The sequence below is a fragment of the Pagrus major genome, chromosome 22 (assembly GCF_040436345.1).
Source record: "Pagrus major chromosome 22, Pma_NU_1.0".
Lineage (NCBI taxonomy): Eukaryota > Metazoa > Chordata > Actinopteri > Spariformes > Sparidae > Pagrus > Pagrus major.
In genome coordinates this window covers 18,585,700-18,599,910 of record NC_133236.1, presented here as the reverse complement: position 1 = coordinate 18,599,910, position 14,211 = coordinate 18,585,700, and the positions used below count along the sequence as shown (strand labels likewise).

The 14,211-nt window shown below is 42.4% G+C and overlaps 1 protein-coding gene across 2 annotated transcripts in view; it reads right to left on the bottom strand.

Moving 5' to 3' along the window:
• Positions 1 to 14,211, bottom strand: part of syne1a (spectrin repeat containing, nuclear envelope 1a) — a 121,093-nt gene that overhangs the window by 75,675 nt on the left and 31,207 nt on the right. For both annotated transcript variants that reach the window (XM_073492906.1, XM_073492907.1), the window contains exons 37-55: positions 13,649 to 13,772; positions 13,159 to 13,325; positions 12,844 to 12,997; positions 12,051 to 12,706; positions 11,307 to 11,486; positions 11,007 to 11,160; positions 10,437 to 10,595; positions 9,617 to 9,799; positions 9,400 to 9,501; positions 8,676 to 8,879; positions 7,933 to 8,140; positions 7,156 to 7,268; positions 6,576 to 6,781; positions 6,329 to 6,490; positions 5,968 to 6,247; positions 5,541 to 5,713; positions 4,166 to 4,475; positions 3,864 to 4,028; positions 1,488 to 1,847 (exon numbers count right to left, since the gene is read on the bottom strand). In XM_073492906.1, coding sequence (XP_073349007.1) covers positions 1,488 to 1,847; positions 3,864 to 4,028; positions 4,166 to 4,475; positions 5,541 to 5,713; positions 5,968 to 6,247; positions 6,329 to 6,490; positions 6,576 to 6,781; positions 7,156 to 7,268; positions 7,933 to 8,140; positions 8,676 to 8,879; positions 9,400 to 9,501; positions 9,617 to 9,799; positions 10,437 to 10,595; positions 11,007 to 11,160; positions 11,307 to 11,486; positions 12,051 to 12,706; positions 12,844 to 12,997; positions 13,159 to 13,325; positions 13,649 to 13,772 — 4,060 coding nt within the window. The remainder of the gene's footprint in view (positions 1 to 1,487; positions 1,848 to 3,863; positions 4,029 to 4,165; positions 4,476 to 5,540; positions 5,714 to 5,967; positions 6,248 to 6,328; positions 6,491 to 6,575; positions 6,782 to 7,155; positions 7,269 to 7,932; positions 8,141 to 8,675; positions 8,880 to 9,399; positions 9,502 to 9,616; positions 9,800 to 10,436; positions 10,596 to 11,006; positions 11,161 to 11,306; positions 11,487 to 12,050; positions 12,707 to 12,843; positions 12,998 to 13,158; positions 13,326 to 13,648; positions 13,773 to 14,211) is intronic.

Genomic DNA, 14,211 nt, shown 5'->3' with positions numbered 1-14,211 from the left:
TCTGTGTGTGTATGTGTGTGTCAAGGAGAGACAAGCTCCCAACGGATCTGCATGACACCCTTCAATAAGTGCTCTCGCATTCCTATTCACAGCCTGGCTTGTTCCTTTTTTGCTTTTCTCACATTCACACACACAGACACACACAAACACACACACAGACACACACACACACACATGCACGCTCCAACACATACTCACAGTGCCGCCTGTACAATAGCATTTCTGTTCTTCGTGGAGTGTGTCAGGAAGGAGCTGTGGATACCGTTCTCCCGCTCTCCTCAACGTGCCTCACATTCTGGACTCACACAGTCATGAAATCCTGTCCCATGAAATATGTACAAGCTCTCTCTCTGACTGACTCTTACCCGCTCGCTCCCTTTCTGACGTATTACCAATAAACAACCCTCCCTCCCTCCCTGTTCCCGTGGACTCGTTGCTCTCCTCTTCTCCTTCCCTCCTCCTCTCGTTATACTACTTTCTCTTCCCTCCGCTCTCCTCTTTCTCTCTCCCTCCTCCCATTTTTTGCGCTCAATCCCTCTCACACATTTTTTTCCTCCCTCTCACTCTCTCACGCTCTCTCCCAGTGGAATTCAGCTGTCAGCCCTCACAGATGCAGGATTGGTTCAAATGCTCGCAAACGAGCGCGTAACGAAAACAAGGCTCGATACAGGAAACAAGCTGGAGGAGGAGAGAGAAAAGCGGAGGACGGCGAAGACTCCTCCTCTGTTCCTTGACAGCCCCAAATTGAGGAAAACTGGAGACAGGCATGGCCGAAGAAGCCTGGGGAGGAGTGTGAGGGTGTAGCGCCATGGCTTTGACAATACAGAGAAATTGTCACACTGTAAACATCCTGTGGAGGTCAGAAACAGAGCAGCAGGGAAGGTGAGGGGCAGGAGCATCTAAGAAACAACCCCTGCAGCCATGAAAGACATCACTGTACACATCAGTTCAAACAGTGTACAGAAAGCAGAAAGGGGAAGGGATGGAGATGGGGAATGTTTGGGAGGGAGAGATAGTGGAAAATAATGGCAAAGAAAAACAAAAGGAGGAGGGGTAGAGGGGACAGAAGACAGAATGAGGAGAAAACAAGGGAAACTGATTGGATTGTAGCTGTCACTCCTTCGTCATCCCAGTAAAGCTGATTTACGAACTAATCTGTTTTTAGGATTTACAAATAGGATGGATAATTACTGACAGAGGGAGCTGAATGCAGAGGACTTATGTCTGCACATGGTGTGTATGTGTGTGTGTGTGTGCCTGTGGGTACTTTCCATTAAATAATGCTAATCACCTCTAAAATTAACAGGGTACAGTTGTGCACAGTCGCCACTGTCAGCTTTTTACACATCACAGTTCGTCGACCCAAATCCCAGCTGAATAGAAGAGTTTTATTATTTACCATTTTTTAAATAAACTATTATGAGCAGATGAACAGTGAATAATTTAGACATTATGCTGTCATTTATTTAAATCTGCTGCTACTATACCTTAGCCAGCTGCCATCCATCCACTGCTTCCTCGCCGTTGCTCCGCCCTTCAGCTTTAATCAACTCCTGGCTCCACCCCCTCAGCCGTCCATCCAGCTCTTTCACCTCCTCTTCCAGCCGGGCGGTCAGACGGTCGTATTCCTCCTCTGAGGCTGCAGCAGCAGCGAGGGCCCCCTCCAGACCGTCTCTGGCCCTTAGAGCGGCCCCCTCCCACTGCTCTAGAGCCTGGGACAGTGCCCCCAGCTGTCGGTCCATGGCCTCGCAGCCACCCGCTGCCGTGTGCTCCGCCGTGGATGCAGCGCTGCGGCGCACCCGGCTGAGGCGCTCTCGGCCCTCCAGCAGCCGACACTCCACACGCTCCTGAGGAAATGGGGAGGGTGGACAGGAGACAAAGTTGCTACGGAAACTGTGGCTACGGAAACTACAACCTCTGGATGTGCAGGCGTTTCTATTTAAAGCTGCCTACGTAGATTATATATATATGTCTCCAGCTCTATCACTCTCTATTTGCTTTTTATCATTTTGATTCTGTGTTTGCACTCATTTGCTATCACAGTATTCTCTTCCTATTACTAATTTAATCCCCCATCTCCACCTCAATCTCTCTCCATTCTGTGTGGAAAGGTAGTACTTGGAAAGCAGAGGCTGTGAAAAGCAAACACTTGAGTGTAATGTGATAGCAGTGAGCTGATAGAGGGATTAAAATGAAAAAAAAGGCATCTGATCACTTTAGTGTGCATGATAGGAAGAATATGAACATTAACCTTGAGACCATGAATGGGAAATGAAAATGGTGCAACTAGCTTGTGTGCACAACAAATTATGTTTCCTCTTCTACTGAAATGGTTCACACCATGGCTCTACAAACACACATTTATAATGTGATAATTAAGACCCATGTGTGAAATTTAAATGCAAATCAATATCTCCTCACATATTTTCTCCCACCTCTCTAATTGCAGAATTATTGAAAAGGGAAAAGCTCAGACATTAATTCCATTGCTGCTCTATTTTACCTTTTTTACACAGTTATAGGCCAACTTACTGGCAGCAAAATGTGCCAGGAGAGAAATAGAGATATTTGGCTGTGATATGGGAACACACTGAGAACCAATTCCAATTCCCTATATAGTTTGCCCTCCTTCATAGCAGGAGTCCATTAAGATTAGATAGGTTCAGATAATTCAGCAATCAGTTACCTTAGCAACAGATAATACAACACATCCTTGAGGCATGGCTATCACTTACACTGACAGGGGATCTTAATTTAGTGAAACACTGGTTACTGTTATACTTATAACACATCAAATTATAAAATGATATTATGTACCTCACAGCTTTCAATAATATGGCAATATGGCTTAAACAAAATCAAATCTGTGAACACTGACTTAAATGTTTTATATAGCATATATATTTTTCTTTGTCTTTTGTCTGTTCTTTCTCATTTTTTCAGTCATTGTTCTTAATTGTTGTTCTTAGTCATGATTATTCAAATCACTGCCTGTAGTGGCTGCTTGTCTATGTTTTATTGTTAGTTTTCATGTCTATATTAGAGTGCTGTATCATGTGTTTTATTCCTCAGAACCAAGGACAAGGACTGCAAATTAACCACAGCCAGAAGTCATATATACATTCCAATGGTTGCATATTAATTCGATGTAATGCTGCCTACATGTGTCATCCCTGTCAAACAAACTGATAAATAAATGTGTAATGCTATTGCCTGTAATTATGAATTGTGTGTCTAATTACTCTTTTGCAGTTTTCCATTTTATTCTATTCTTATTCTATGCAAAATTCATTATTGTACTGTAATTATATTGTACTGCAACACCCAAATTTCCCCTGTTAGGGATCAATAGAGGATTATCTTTTCTTATAGTGGTGTGACTGATAAATTAAACTTCAGCAAAACCTCAGTGCTCACAAAAAAGTACCTTAAAAAGACAACTGGGCAAACTTCATCTGCTGATTAAGATAGTATTAAATGATTATAATCTCTAGAACAGCTGCTAAATGGACAATGTGATGACACTGTTTTCTAAAATTGTCCAAATGGGAGAAACACATTTGCTTTTCAATACATTTCCAGTTTAAATAAATGTAAAACAGTTTGCTTTGACAATAACGTCAAAGAAATAAAACAATGGCACACCTTTGCCCGCTCCTCAGCACAATAGGCTTGTCACCTGTCACATTTGGTACACTATTATCTGTCAATGTATGGATCAGGAGCTGATCAGGATTTTTTTCCGGGAATTGTCCAATTGTCAAATCGTTACAAAAGTGACAGCAGTGTATACAAAGGGAACAAAAGGAGTGTCAGTCGGCATCAACACAAGCATTTTTTTGTATGTTGACACCCTGCCTTACCCTCACTTCTGACAGTTTCTTTTTGATGGAGGCAGAGTCTCCTGATGTATCAGACCAATGCTGCAGCTCCTCTCCAGCAGTCATCAGCCAATCAGTGAGCTCCCTCACAGCCTCCAGGTACTCTTGGTGTTCCAACACCACGGCCTGAGCTAGACGTACCCGCTCCTAAAGACACAAACAGAAAACAATCAATCTAAAATAACAATGCATTGATTCAGTTGTTGGTAATATTACTGAAATAGTTCTCTAAATTCGGGAGATTAAAGTTTATCTCATTAAATTAAGATGAAGAAACAGTGTACCTCCACCAGGGCAGTGAGGTCATCAAACTGTGCCTGCAGCTGGGTGCGGGCACCATGGTTAAAGCTGGCATCACCAGTCTTCTTGAACAGTTCCCTGGCTTTTTCTTCCAGGCTGGACAGCGCCACCTGGTGGTCTTCCAGTTCAGTCAGAAGGGCTCGAAGTCTCTCAAGCTGGGAAGCCTTTTCTCTGGGCCCAGGCTGAGGGGTGAGAGGGGCACACACCTCCCGTTCTACAGCCTCCATCCAGCACCGCAGCTGGGCAGCACTCTCCAGGTATCCTCCCCACTGTGACACAGTCCACTCTAAACGACTGGAGGGAAGACAAGAGATCTCTGTGTTAGATGATGATTGATATGGACAGTTGAACTGTGGTCTAACAGACAAATGGATTTTAATACTTCAAAAAAATCAGGTACTGTATATGCAAATGTAGAAAAATGTGTAAGTCTGAGTATAAGTAAGTAACAATATTATTTACTTTTCTGAGTAATCCAACAAGTATTGACATTTTTAATACAAAAAAGTTAAACTCAGATAGTTTTGGCACATAAAATCTGTACATTTAATCCTCAAGAGAACATATATTTCATACCCATGTTGTGGCCAAGAAATATAAATGGTCTGTAATACTGGCTGAGTGCCTCGATCCCCTTTTATTGGGTGGTTCAAACACACACGGACACAGATACACACCCACAATTTTCCTTGCCATCTGTTACCCCTGCATGTACAAATAACGCCAATATCTGCACACTCACACACACAAGCACACACGCACACCTCTATTTCACCTGCTACCCCTCGCCTCCTGTTATCCCTTTCCCCTTAAAAACCCAAACACACCCCATGTGTGACCCACTGTTTGCCATCCGCCATTGAGTCCCTAATGAGATCAATTTTTTCTAGGGGGGGCCATAATTGCTCAATTAAACACACACATATACACACAAACTGATGCATGTGCACACTGTAATGCACACACACACACACAAAAGAAGACACTAAATCAGATACATCAATCAGAGTTACAAAATGAGACAAATACTTCTCATTATGTATTTAACCTAATGGTAATTAATGGCATTGAGACATCAATCTATCATGATGAAAATAACCTGTTCCCTAGAGAGGGGAGTTTTTGGCACAGAGGTAAATGACCTCTCAAATGTCCAGAGGTAAATGTTTTAATGGTGTATGAAAGGAAAAAAAATCACAGTTCACATCTCACTGCAGTACAATGAAATGATGACAGAATATTAAGTTCAAGGGAGAGCGACTTCTTTAGAATTACAATGTATAAATAGCTTTAATTGCACAGAAGGGGACCAAATCATCACATTAATTTCCAGGAGATGGAACAAAGTGAGCAGTCTACCTGTGGCAGCTCATGGCAGTCACAAGCAACGTGGCCCAAGCGTCCTCCACTTCCTGTAGCTGAGAGCGGACCACTTCCTGTCCAGCGGCTCCATAGCTCCGCAGGGCCAACTCACCCTTACCCATCGCCATATTCAGCTTGACCTCGCCCTCCCCCTTCAAAAGCAGGATGTCCTGTGCAAACAGAGTGGGGTCAGAATGAACTAGGGATAGACATCAAAATGTTGTATGAAAACTTTCTCAAGCAAACAGCCCCCCCTTGTGTTCACTACAAGAACCATAGACTGTAAAATAAATCTTGATTAAGAACAATATAAATAAATGTAGTCTTAAAGATTCCAACAACAATCACTTTATGCATTTCATCGTACATGCATGTAATTGAATTTACAGATATCTTCAGTCTACAAGCCAAACCGCCCTCTCACCTGCACAGTCTCCAGCCTCTGCTCTAACTGCTCTTTGGTCCCCATGGTGCTGTCCACTGTACCCAGTCTCTCCTGGATCTCCTCCAGCCAGGCCCACACCCCTTGGAGGGTCTCTCCAAAGGCCTGGCTCTCTTGGCAGCATCGCAGCTTCTCCCTGGCTGTCTTCAGCAGGGCCTGGTGCTCCATCTGGAGCTGGCCTGTCACTCTGACCTCTCCTCCTGACCCCCGGCCTGCCTCAGACAGAGACTGGGCCTCCTGGCAGAGACGCTCGATGGACTCCCTTATAGGAAGCATTGATATGTTATTGCTCTGAATATTTAACAGCTCCATGGTATAACTTCACACACCCACATATACAGACCTTCTTGCATGCAGTTCCTTATGGAGATTTTCCATCCTCTCCAGCTCTTCTGCAGCATCTGAGACTCCTTGCTGGCTCTCTGCCCCAACAATAGGGTTGCTCTTGAGGCTGACATCCATCTGCTTCAGCCAGTCTTTTATATCCTCCACACAACCATTAAAACTGAGAAGGAGATGAGAGGAGAGGCACATTATCAATATCAAATTCCTTTGCATAAATACATGACACAACAAGAGGGATGACTTACTTTTTCACAAGGTCGATACTCTCTTCCAAGTCTCGCTGGCTCTGAGAGCAGATGTCTAGGTAGCTCCTCCACTCTCTCTGACAGGAGTAGAGATGCTCTTGGACCTGTGCTGCTCCTGCTTTAGGCAGGTGGAGCTGGAGCCTCTCAGCTTCCTCACGAACCCGAGAGAGACGCTCCTCACCCTCTGAAGCCTGCTCGACTGACACCTGTGGATGTAGAAGCACGAAAATGTTGCTAATAAAAACAAAAATGTCCTTGATAATTTCAAGAAATAAATGAGCCACAACCCTGAGATCTAGACGTGGACAGCATTAAATAAGTGAGGTACGACATAATTGTTTAATATTAACTTGCAGTAAATATTACCTATGATATAATTATTACTTTAATCTGTCAGCTTTATCAACTTAATAAAAAATTATTTTGGTGTTTGGTGGTCAAAGTTTGGTTGCATGCCGGAATCAACAAGTGAAGTTAATGAAAACTGAAAGACCTGAATATGCTTCCTTCAGTTTACCACAATGCTCTAACCCCCTGCAGCATGAAAAATTCAGTATAAAAGCATGATATATAACAGTACCTTTATTCTTTGCAACTTGGCAGCAAGGATGGCAACATCTCCTGATTGATTAAAACATTCTTTCAGCTCCAACTTCAGATCTGCAAGCCAGGAGTGGAAGTCTTGGACGAGCTCTGCTTCGAGGAACAGAAAGAGCAGGTAAACTAAAAGCAAATTAAATCTACACTCACAAGTTGAGGAAACCAATGTGTGCTAAAATAAAAAGAAAGAGGATTTAAGAAGTAGAGGAACCCGAAGTAGGGAGAGCAAGAGGAGGCGATGTGTTGATGCAGATGGGAAGTGTGGGCGTGTCCATGCTGTGCAGCACCAGGTTGCCTTGCCAACAAGCCCAAAATGACTCCCTCGAGAGCAGATGTGACGAGAGCCACATTACTCTCCGAGGCACAGGTGTGTGTCTGAGCAATGAGAGCGCACCGGTGTACCAGACAGTGTGTGTCAATGGAGTGTGGGTTGTAGTGGGCGGATTGAGTGTGCTCTGGGGAAAAATGTAGGATAATCAACACTAAATGTGGTGCACCACTAACATGGACAAATTACATCGCATCATGTAGTTGTGCACTGTTTGATTGGGTGATTATGAGATTTTAAGTGCTATTAAAATGTTTATTTGTCCTTATAAGGGAAGAAGTCATAGTGGCTACCTGAGGGCTGTTACTTTTACATAAATCACTTGTGTATTTGATGGAAGTAAAGAAAAATAAAGCCCTCAAGGACAGATTTGTATTAACAGAGACTAGCCACAAAATCCAAACTTAAGCACACATTCATATCTTTTACCGTTGAAGTGGAGCTGTAACCCATCCTGCAGGTTGCCCCTGGTCTTGGCACAGCGTTGAGCAACAGCCTCTGTTCGCTTGGCGATGGAGGTGAGGTCAGAGGAGAGGCATGACAGCTCCTGCGAGGGATGAGACCTGCACAGGGCACTCAGGGCATCTCTAGCTGAGTCCATGTCTGCCCTCTGTTGCTGCACGACGCTCTGCAGGTCCTATAAATGAAAGGTAAGAAGACATACAAAGACTTCATGCATATTGATAAGTAGAGCTACAGGGTGGTGGAAAGAGTAGAGAGATACCCAAGGTTAATGCTCAGAATTTAATTTAGGAAGTCCCTGGTAAAAGTAGTGTCCTGCTATGACAACCACAATAATTCTTTAATTGTATTTCTTTTGGATTATTATATTTTAATCGATTATTCCTATGTTATTGTGTTTTTAAATTCCGGTCTTCCAGTGCATTTATTATCTTCAGTAAAGACCATTTGAATTGCCTCTGTGTTTAAAATATGCTATACAAATAAACAAGCCTTGCCTAGTTATGTTCATGTGGGCAGTAATTTGTATAATTAATGCATCACAACAATATGAAGCAAAAGACACAGCAAGAGGCATTGTTTTAAGTAGAGGAAGACTGTGCAGTTTCTTTTGGTCTAAGTATTATTTTTCTAAATACTGAATTATATATTGTATGTTTTTTAAATTACTGTGTTCTTGCAGTGCACTAAAGGAAGTGAAATTGTCACACCTTAACTGTACCAATGTCTTCAGGAGAAGTGGCTTCAGTGAGGTCAGATAATGAACCCTCAACTGCCTTCAGCCGCTCAGCCATCTGGGACATGAGGTCCTCCAGTCGCTGCTTCTGGAAACTGAAGTAGGTCAGAGTGTGTTTGGCCTGGTTGTACACCTCCTGCGCATGGGCCATTTTCTTCCTCAGGTCCGACTCCAGGACCTGGTAAAAATAAAGATATTTGGTAACATTATGTATCCACAATCCCATACAAACAACATGTGGACAGTGTGGTTAATGTGCTTTTCATGTTTTTTTCAAGTTTTTTAATTAACAACAAAAAACAAATACAAAACAATTTACAACATGTTTACCAATAGCAAACATCTGAGGTTGAAGGATTTGCTTTAGTGGTGTGAAGTAATTTGGTTATAAGCACTTAAGCAAATTAACTTTTTTGACAGATTCCTCTGAAATGTGTCTTGCATTACAAAACAAGCAAAACAAAATATAAAAAAAACACTTACAATCAAATATTACAAACATGTAACTGTAGTATTATCAATTTCACAATCTGCCTCAATACTCACTGCTCAACCAACATAGAGCCTAAAACATACTATCTGTATATCAGATCCTTGGATTCACATTACTCCTTGGCTAAATGACAATGAAGAAATATTCCTATGCATTAATATTTTCAGAAAAATCCTCTCATATTTCTCTTCCTTGCCATCCTCACCTGCATTTGTAACGGGGTTTCCTGCAGTTTGGCTCTCTCTTTCAGCTCCGTCACTCTCTCCTGCAGGGCATCCAGCCTCTGCTCCCTCTTCTCCACCTCAGCCTGGAGATCAAAGTGCAGCACATTTCAGTTAAATCGCTCACTACTATGAGCCGAATGGTACAACACCATCATCATTCATACACTATCTCATGCAGACTGTCCACAGCGCTCTGACCTGAAAGGTTGCAAGATGAACTTCTGTCTTCTCTTTATCACTGAGGTTAGTGACACTGTCAGTGAGGTCGGCGATGGAGCTGGCGGTCCATTGGTTAATGTCTTGCTCCATGGACTTGAGGTCATCCCATAGAGACACACAGTAGCCGAGTCTCTCTGTGTTGGTTTGTATTCTCTCTGAGACCTGAAGGAACATAGACCAGCAGTCTATCTGAGTACAAAACACATCTCAATCAACAGGAGAGGTAGGATCTCCCTCTCTTTGTGTTTTCTTCTTCTGTAACAAGGGACGGTGTTCTTTACCGGGAGAGGGAAGGAAAACGGGACTTAATTGGTTTGACAGATGTGGGGATGAGAAGAGAGGGAGAGAGACAGAAAGGCAGATAACGTGTCTAGACTTGTTTATATTTCTGTCTAATTTGTGACAGCTGAGCAGCCAGCTAAATCCCACAAGAAGAGAAAATAGAAAAAAGGGGAAAAACAGGCGGAAATAAATATCATTAAAAAAGAGGAGAGCAGCACAAGTGTCTGGAAGTGCTGCAGGGTGGACATCATAATTGATTTTTGACAGTAAACAACACCACAAATCTCCTCATACTCTTCATAGTCATTATCATATTTCAGCTCCAGACCTGGGGAAAATAGACAGTTTTTTTTTTATTTTTACAGGACAATTCATTAATGTCAGAAAACTCAAAGTATTATTTCACCGTATCTAAACACGTAGCTTTAGGATGTGAATGTATCATGAATTTGTCTAAATAAAAAACAGCCCATTGATTTCAGTTGTCACCCATAGCATGTTATTGAGTCCCGCTCACCTCCAGCCACTGGTCTCTTAACGTCTCCATGTCTCTCTGGATGGAGCACGCATCCGAGTTGGGGACTTTCTCCAGCTCTCTCTGCAGGTCCTCGACTGTGCTGATGAGCTGGTCCATGTCTTCCTGTTTATCTCTCAGCTCGGACTGGACTGTGTCATGCTGGAGGGACAGAGAAGAGTGCAGGAGGAATGACAACAGACCACCACTAGAGGGAGAGATACTGTACCAACTGGAGGGGAAATGTAGTTCTATTTCTGAGAGGGATCTAATGGACTAATTAATTGATCCTAAATGGATTGAGAAAATGCCTTTTTTTCTTAATTCTGTACATGGTTTTCATTGGACAGCAAAAAAAATCCAAGTAATCCAAGTAAAGTTAAACACAAATTTGGACAAACAGCTCCTAATAAAACAGCTCAGTAGACTGTGACATATTTGTGCTTGATGTATGAATAATAGCTACAACTTGCTTAACAAATGCGTCATTTGGAGAAAAAAAAAAAAAAAAAAAGCAGGAAGTTCCACATTTAATAATTTTCTGAGATAAACTTTAGAGATAAAGTTACTGACCCGTGTGAAAGTCCTTTTGGCCTCCTCTGCATTGTGGTTGTGGTCGGGTAGATTGTGAGCAACAGCTTGGGCATTCTCCACAATAGAGGTGAGGATTAGCTTCAGGTGTTGGAACTGGCGGAGAAGATCCACCACAACTCCGCTTTGCTCTTGACTGCATGAGGAAAGAGACTGTTGTTAACTGTTGTGTTTTAACTGCCTGCTTCTCTAAACTCTGGGACCAAAAACAAATACAGCAAAGGTATTTAAATGAGATGAATAAGTTAAAATCCCTTTTTGCTGCCTGCCCCTCCTCCTTACCCGTTGGTGATCAGAGTCCTGACGTTCTCCCAGGCTGTCTTCACCAGTGCTACCTCCCTGAGAGCCTCCCCAGCCAGCTCACTGTCTCTCTGGGCCAGCTGGCTTCCCTTCTCCTCTAACCACCGTTGGGAGTGCTGCAGGGACTGAAGCTCATCCTCCAGCTGGACGAAGAACCGCAGCCTGGGAGAAATAGATGCAGAAGAAAACAATGGGGATTACTAACCTGATTCCAACATAATACATCTCATTTTTCAGGGGATCAAATTTAACTGGATTTGCCCATTTAGAGTGTGGCATTGTTCATTCATGTACTGTATATTCTTGAGGAGTTTTTATATACAGTAGGTATCTGAATCAAAAGCTAACACGATGCATTTGAAAGTGACAGAGCATATTCAACAAAATAAAATATTCAAGAGCAACAAATGTGTTTTCAAAGAGGTGGATCTTCTCATCTTGTATGTAAAATAAATTCAGTAAAATCCGACTTTTAATTCAAATGATGCAGATGCAATTCTATTTAAGAAGAGTCAAATGTGAGAGTCTCACAAAAAGATTTTCATAAGTGAATGTTTCTTATAATAATGCTTTTCTAAAAATGAAAATTTCTTCTAGCCTACAAAAAGATATATGTGCCAAGGGCTTAGCTCTGGGAATGTTTTTTTTTTCAATGTTACATTCAGTTTATACTAAATATCCTAATATTTCTGGTGGCTTGAAGTTCCTTTGTTACCATGTACATACCTGTTTTGAAAGGCCTGTACAGAGCTCTCTCTGGCGCCCTCTTGCCGCGCTTCATCCTCCAGTTTTTTCAAATTCTTCATCACCTCCTCCCTCCTCTCCCTGAAGGAGCTCCACAATGCCCCTAAAGCATCTGCTTCACTCTGCCTCCATCCCACACCCCTCTGAACCTCCTCCAAAGCCATTGTGAGAGCCACTGTTTGTCCCCTGCAAGATGTTCTTCCCTGAGGGTGGCTCACATTTTTGGAGCCCCGCCACTCTGCCCCACACAGGTAAAGGTGTGCTTTGCTTAGCTGCCCATCTAACCCGACTGCCTCGGCCTCAAGCCTGGCCACATCTTTAGCCACTTCTCCTATCCCACGATGCAGCTCTTCAGCTTTGGAGCGGTCCCAGCTCCCTCTGCCTTCCACTGCCTCGTGAAGACGACGCACAGCCTTTGTTGCCGCTCCATGCTTATCAAGAAAAGTCTTTAGCTCAGTTAGGCACTCTTTACGAAGGAGCAGGAGACGCTGAGATTCACTGAGGGGCTGGAGGCAGTCCTCCTTCCAACCCTTGAGCTGTTGTTGGGCCTCCAGGGTGGAACAACGAAGCAGGGAGGACTCTTTCTGCTGGAGAGTGTCTCTCAGTGATGCATGTTCCTGTAGCTGCACCTCATGCTCCTACAACGAGATAATTCAATTAGCTAAATTTGGATAGGCTCCAACAGTGATCAATATAAACTTGCTTACTGTAATTGCTATAATAAACAGAGCCTATATAGGACATCACTGCTGACATCAAATTATTGATTTCACACCTTCAGCTTGGTAATTGCAGCCTCAAGATCAGCAATATCAACCTGGGAAGAACTTCTCAAGCCAGACAAGAAGTTTTCACTCCTTTGTGTGAGAGTCAGCAGTGCCTGATCAAACTGCTCCAACTGAGACAGCTGAGGCTCCAGCAGCTCAAGTCTAAATAAAGACAGTGTGGATGAAGAATATGAGATTTAACAAGGGATATTTAAGCAAAACAACTTCAACTGGAAAAAAAGCTGTTAAAATGCTTGAATCCATTACTCTAAAGGTAAACAAATGTAAGTTATCTGTATAATGATGTATAAAAAGTCAGTTGCCTGTGTGATATGCTGGTCTTCAAAGAAGTGCATCTCTCCTGGATTTGTGTCAGATCATCACTGAGCTCTTGGACACGAGCTTGAGGCGCCGTAGGGTATAGACACAGCCCAAGATTGACAAGACCCTGGAGGAGGGCCTCATAGGACGATATCTCCCTCTGCATTTCCTGTATGGGTGAAAGAATATTTAAAAACGTATGCAACACATTCCCCAATCAATGTACGTATAGAACCAGTGTTATATTTACACTTCTTGTTCTAACTATGGTATGTTTTGGTTTGTTGCTTACAGTTACTTTTTTTCTCTCTTTTTCTTGCCATTTAAAATTTCTGTATTTCATTATTTTTAATTTTTTTAATTCATGTTTTGTATCTAACAAGAAACCAAAAAAGTTATCTTACACAAAATAAGTTGAAAAACTAAACTACATATAACTGGAAATGGAATGAACAAAAAATCAAAATGCCGCTAGATAGCTAAATGACTTACCTGTACATTCAGCAGTTCATTCCTAAGTTTTACTTTGTCTGCAGAGAGCAGTTCGGTGTCTGGACAGCAAACACACTCGCATCTGTCCAGCCAGCTTTTCATGGACGAACTCTCCTTTTCAAATCTGTAGATACAAAGGTGACATGAAAAAAATATATTAAAAGGAAATAAAATGTATGCGGCACCATTCAAAAAATAAATAGAATAAATGTTGATCTAGCAATAGATTGATACTAGCAGCCTGTGATCTCAAAGTATGGATACACAAACACTGATACTGTCTGTGTGTTATTTTTTATCTGACCAAGCCTCAGTATCAGTGACAGAGTCATAATGGAGCAACCATATCTTGCCAGAGCACCCAGTGCTGTAAGTAATCCCTCATACATACACCTGCAGGGGAGGAGATGAGGTTTTCTATAGAGGAACACACAGACACACATGAACCAAGCTCAAGTTTAGCAGCAGAAATATAATTCTTGGCTGGGTAAATATTTAAAAAAATCAAGCACCCAAGCTTTAGCACTATGCGACTGGATCTTTCATTTTACGTCATGAATAAC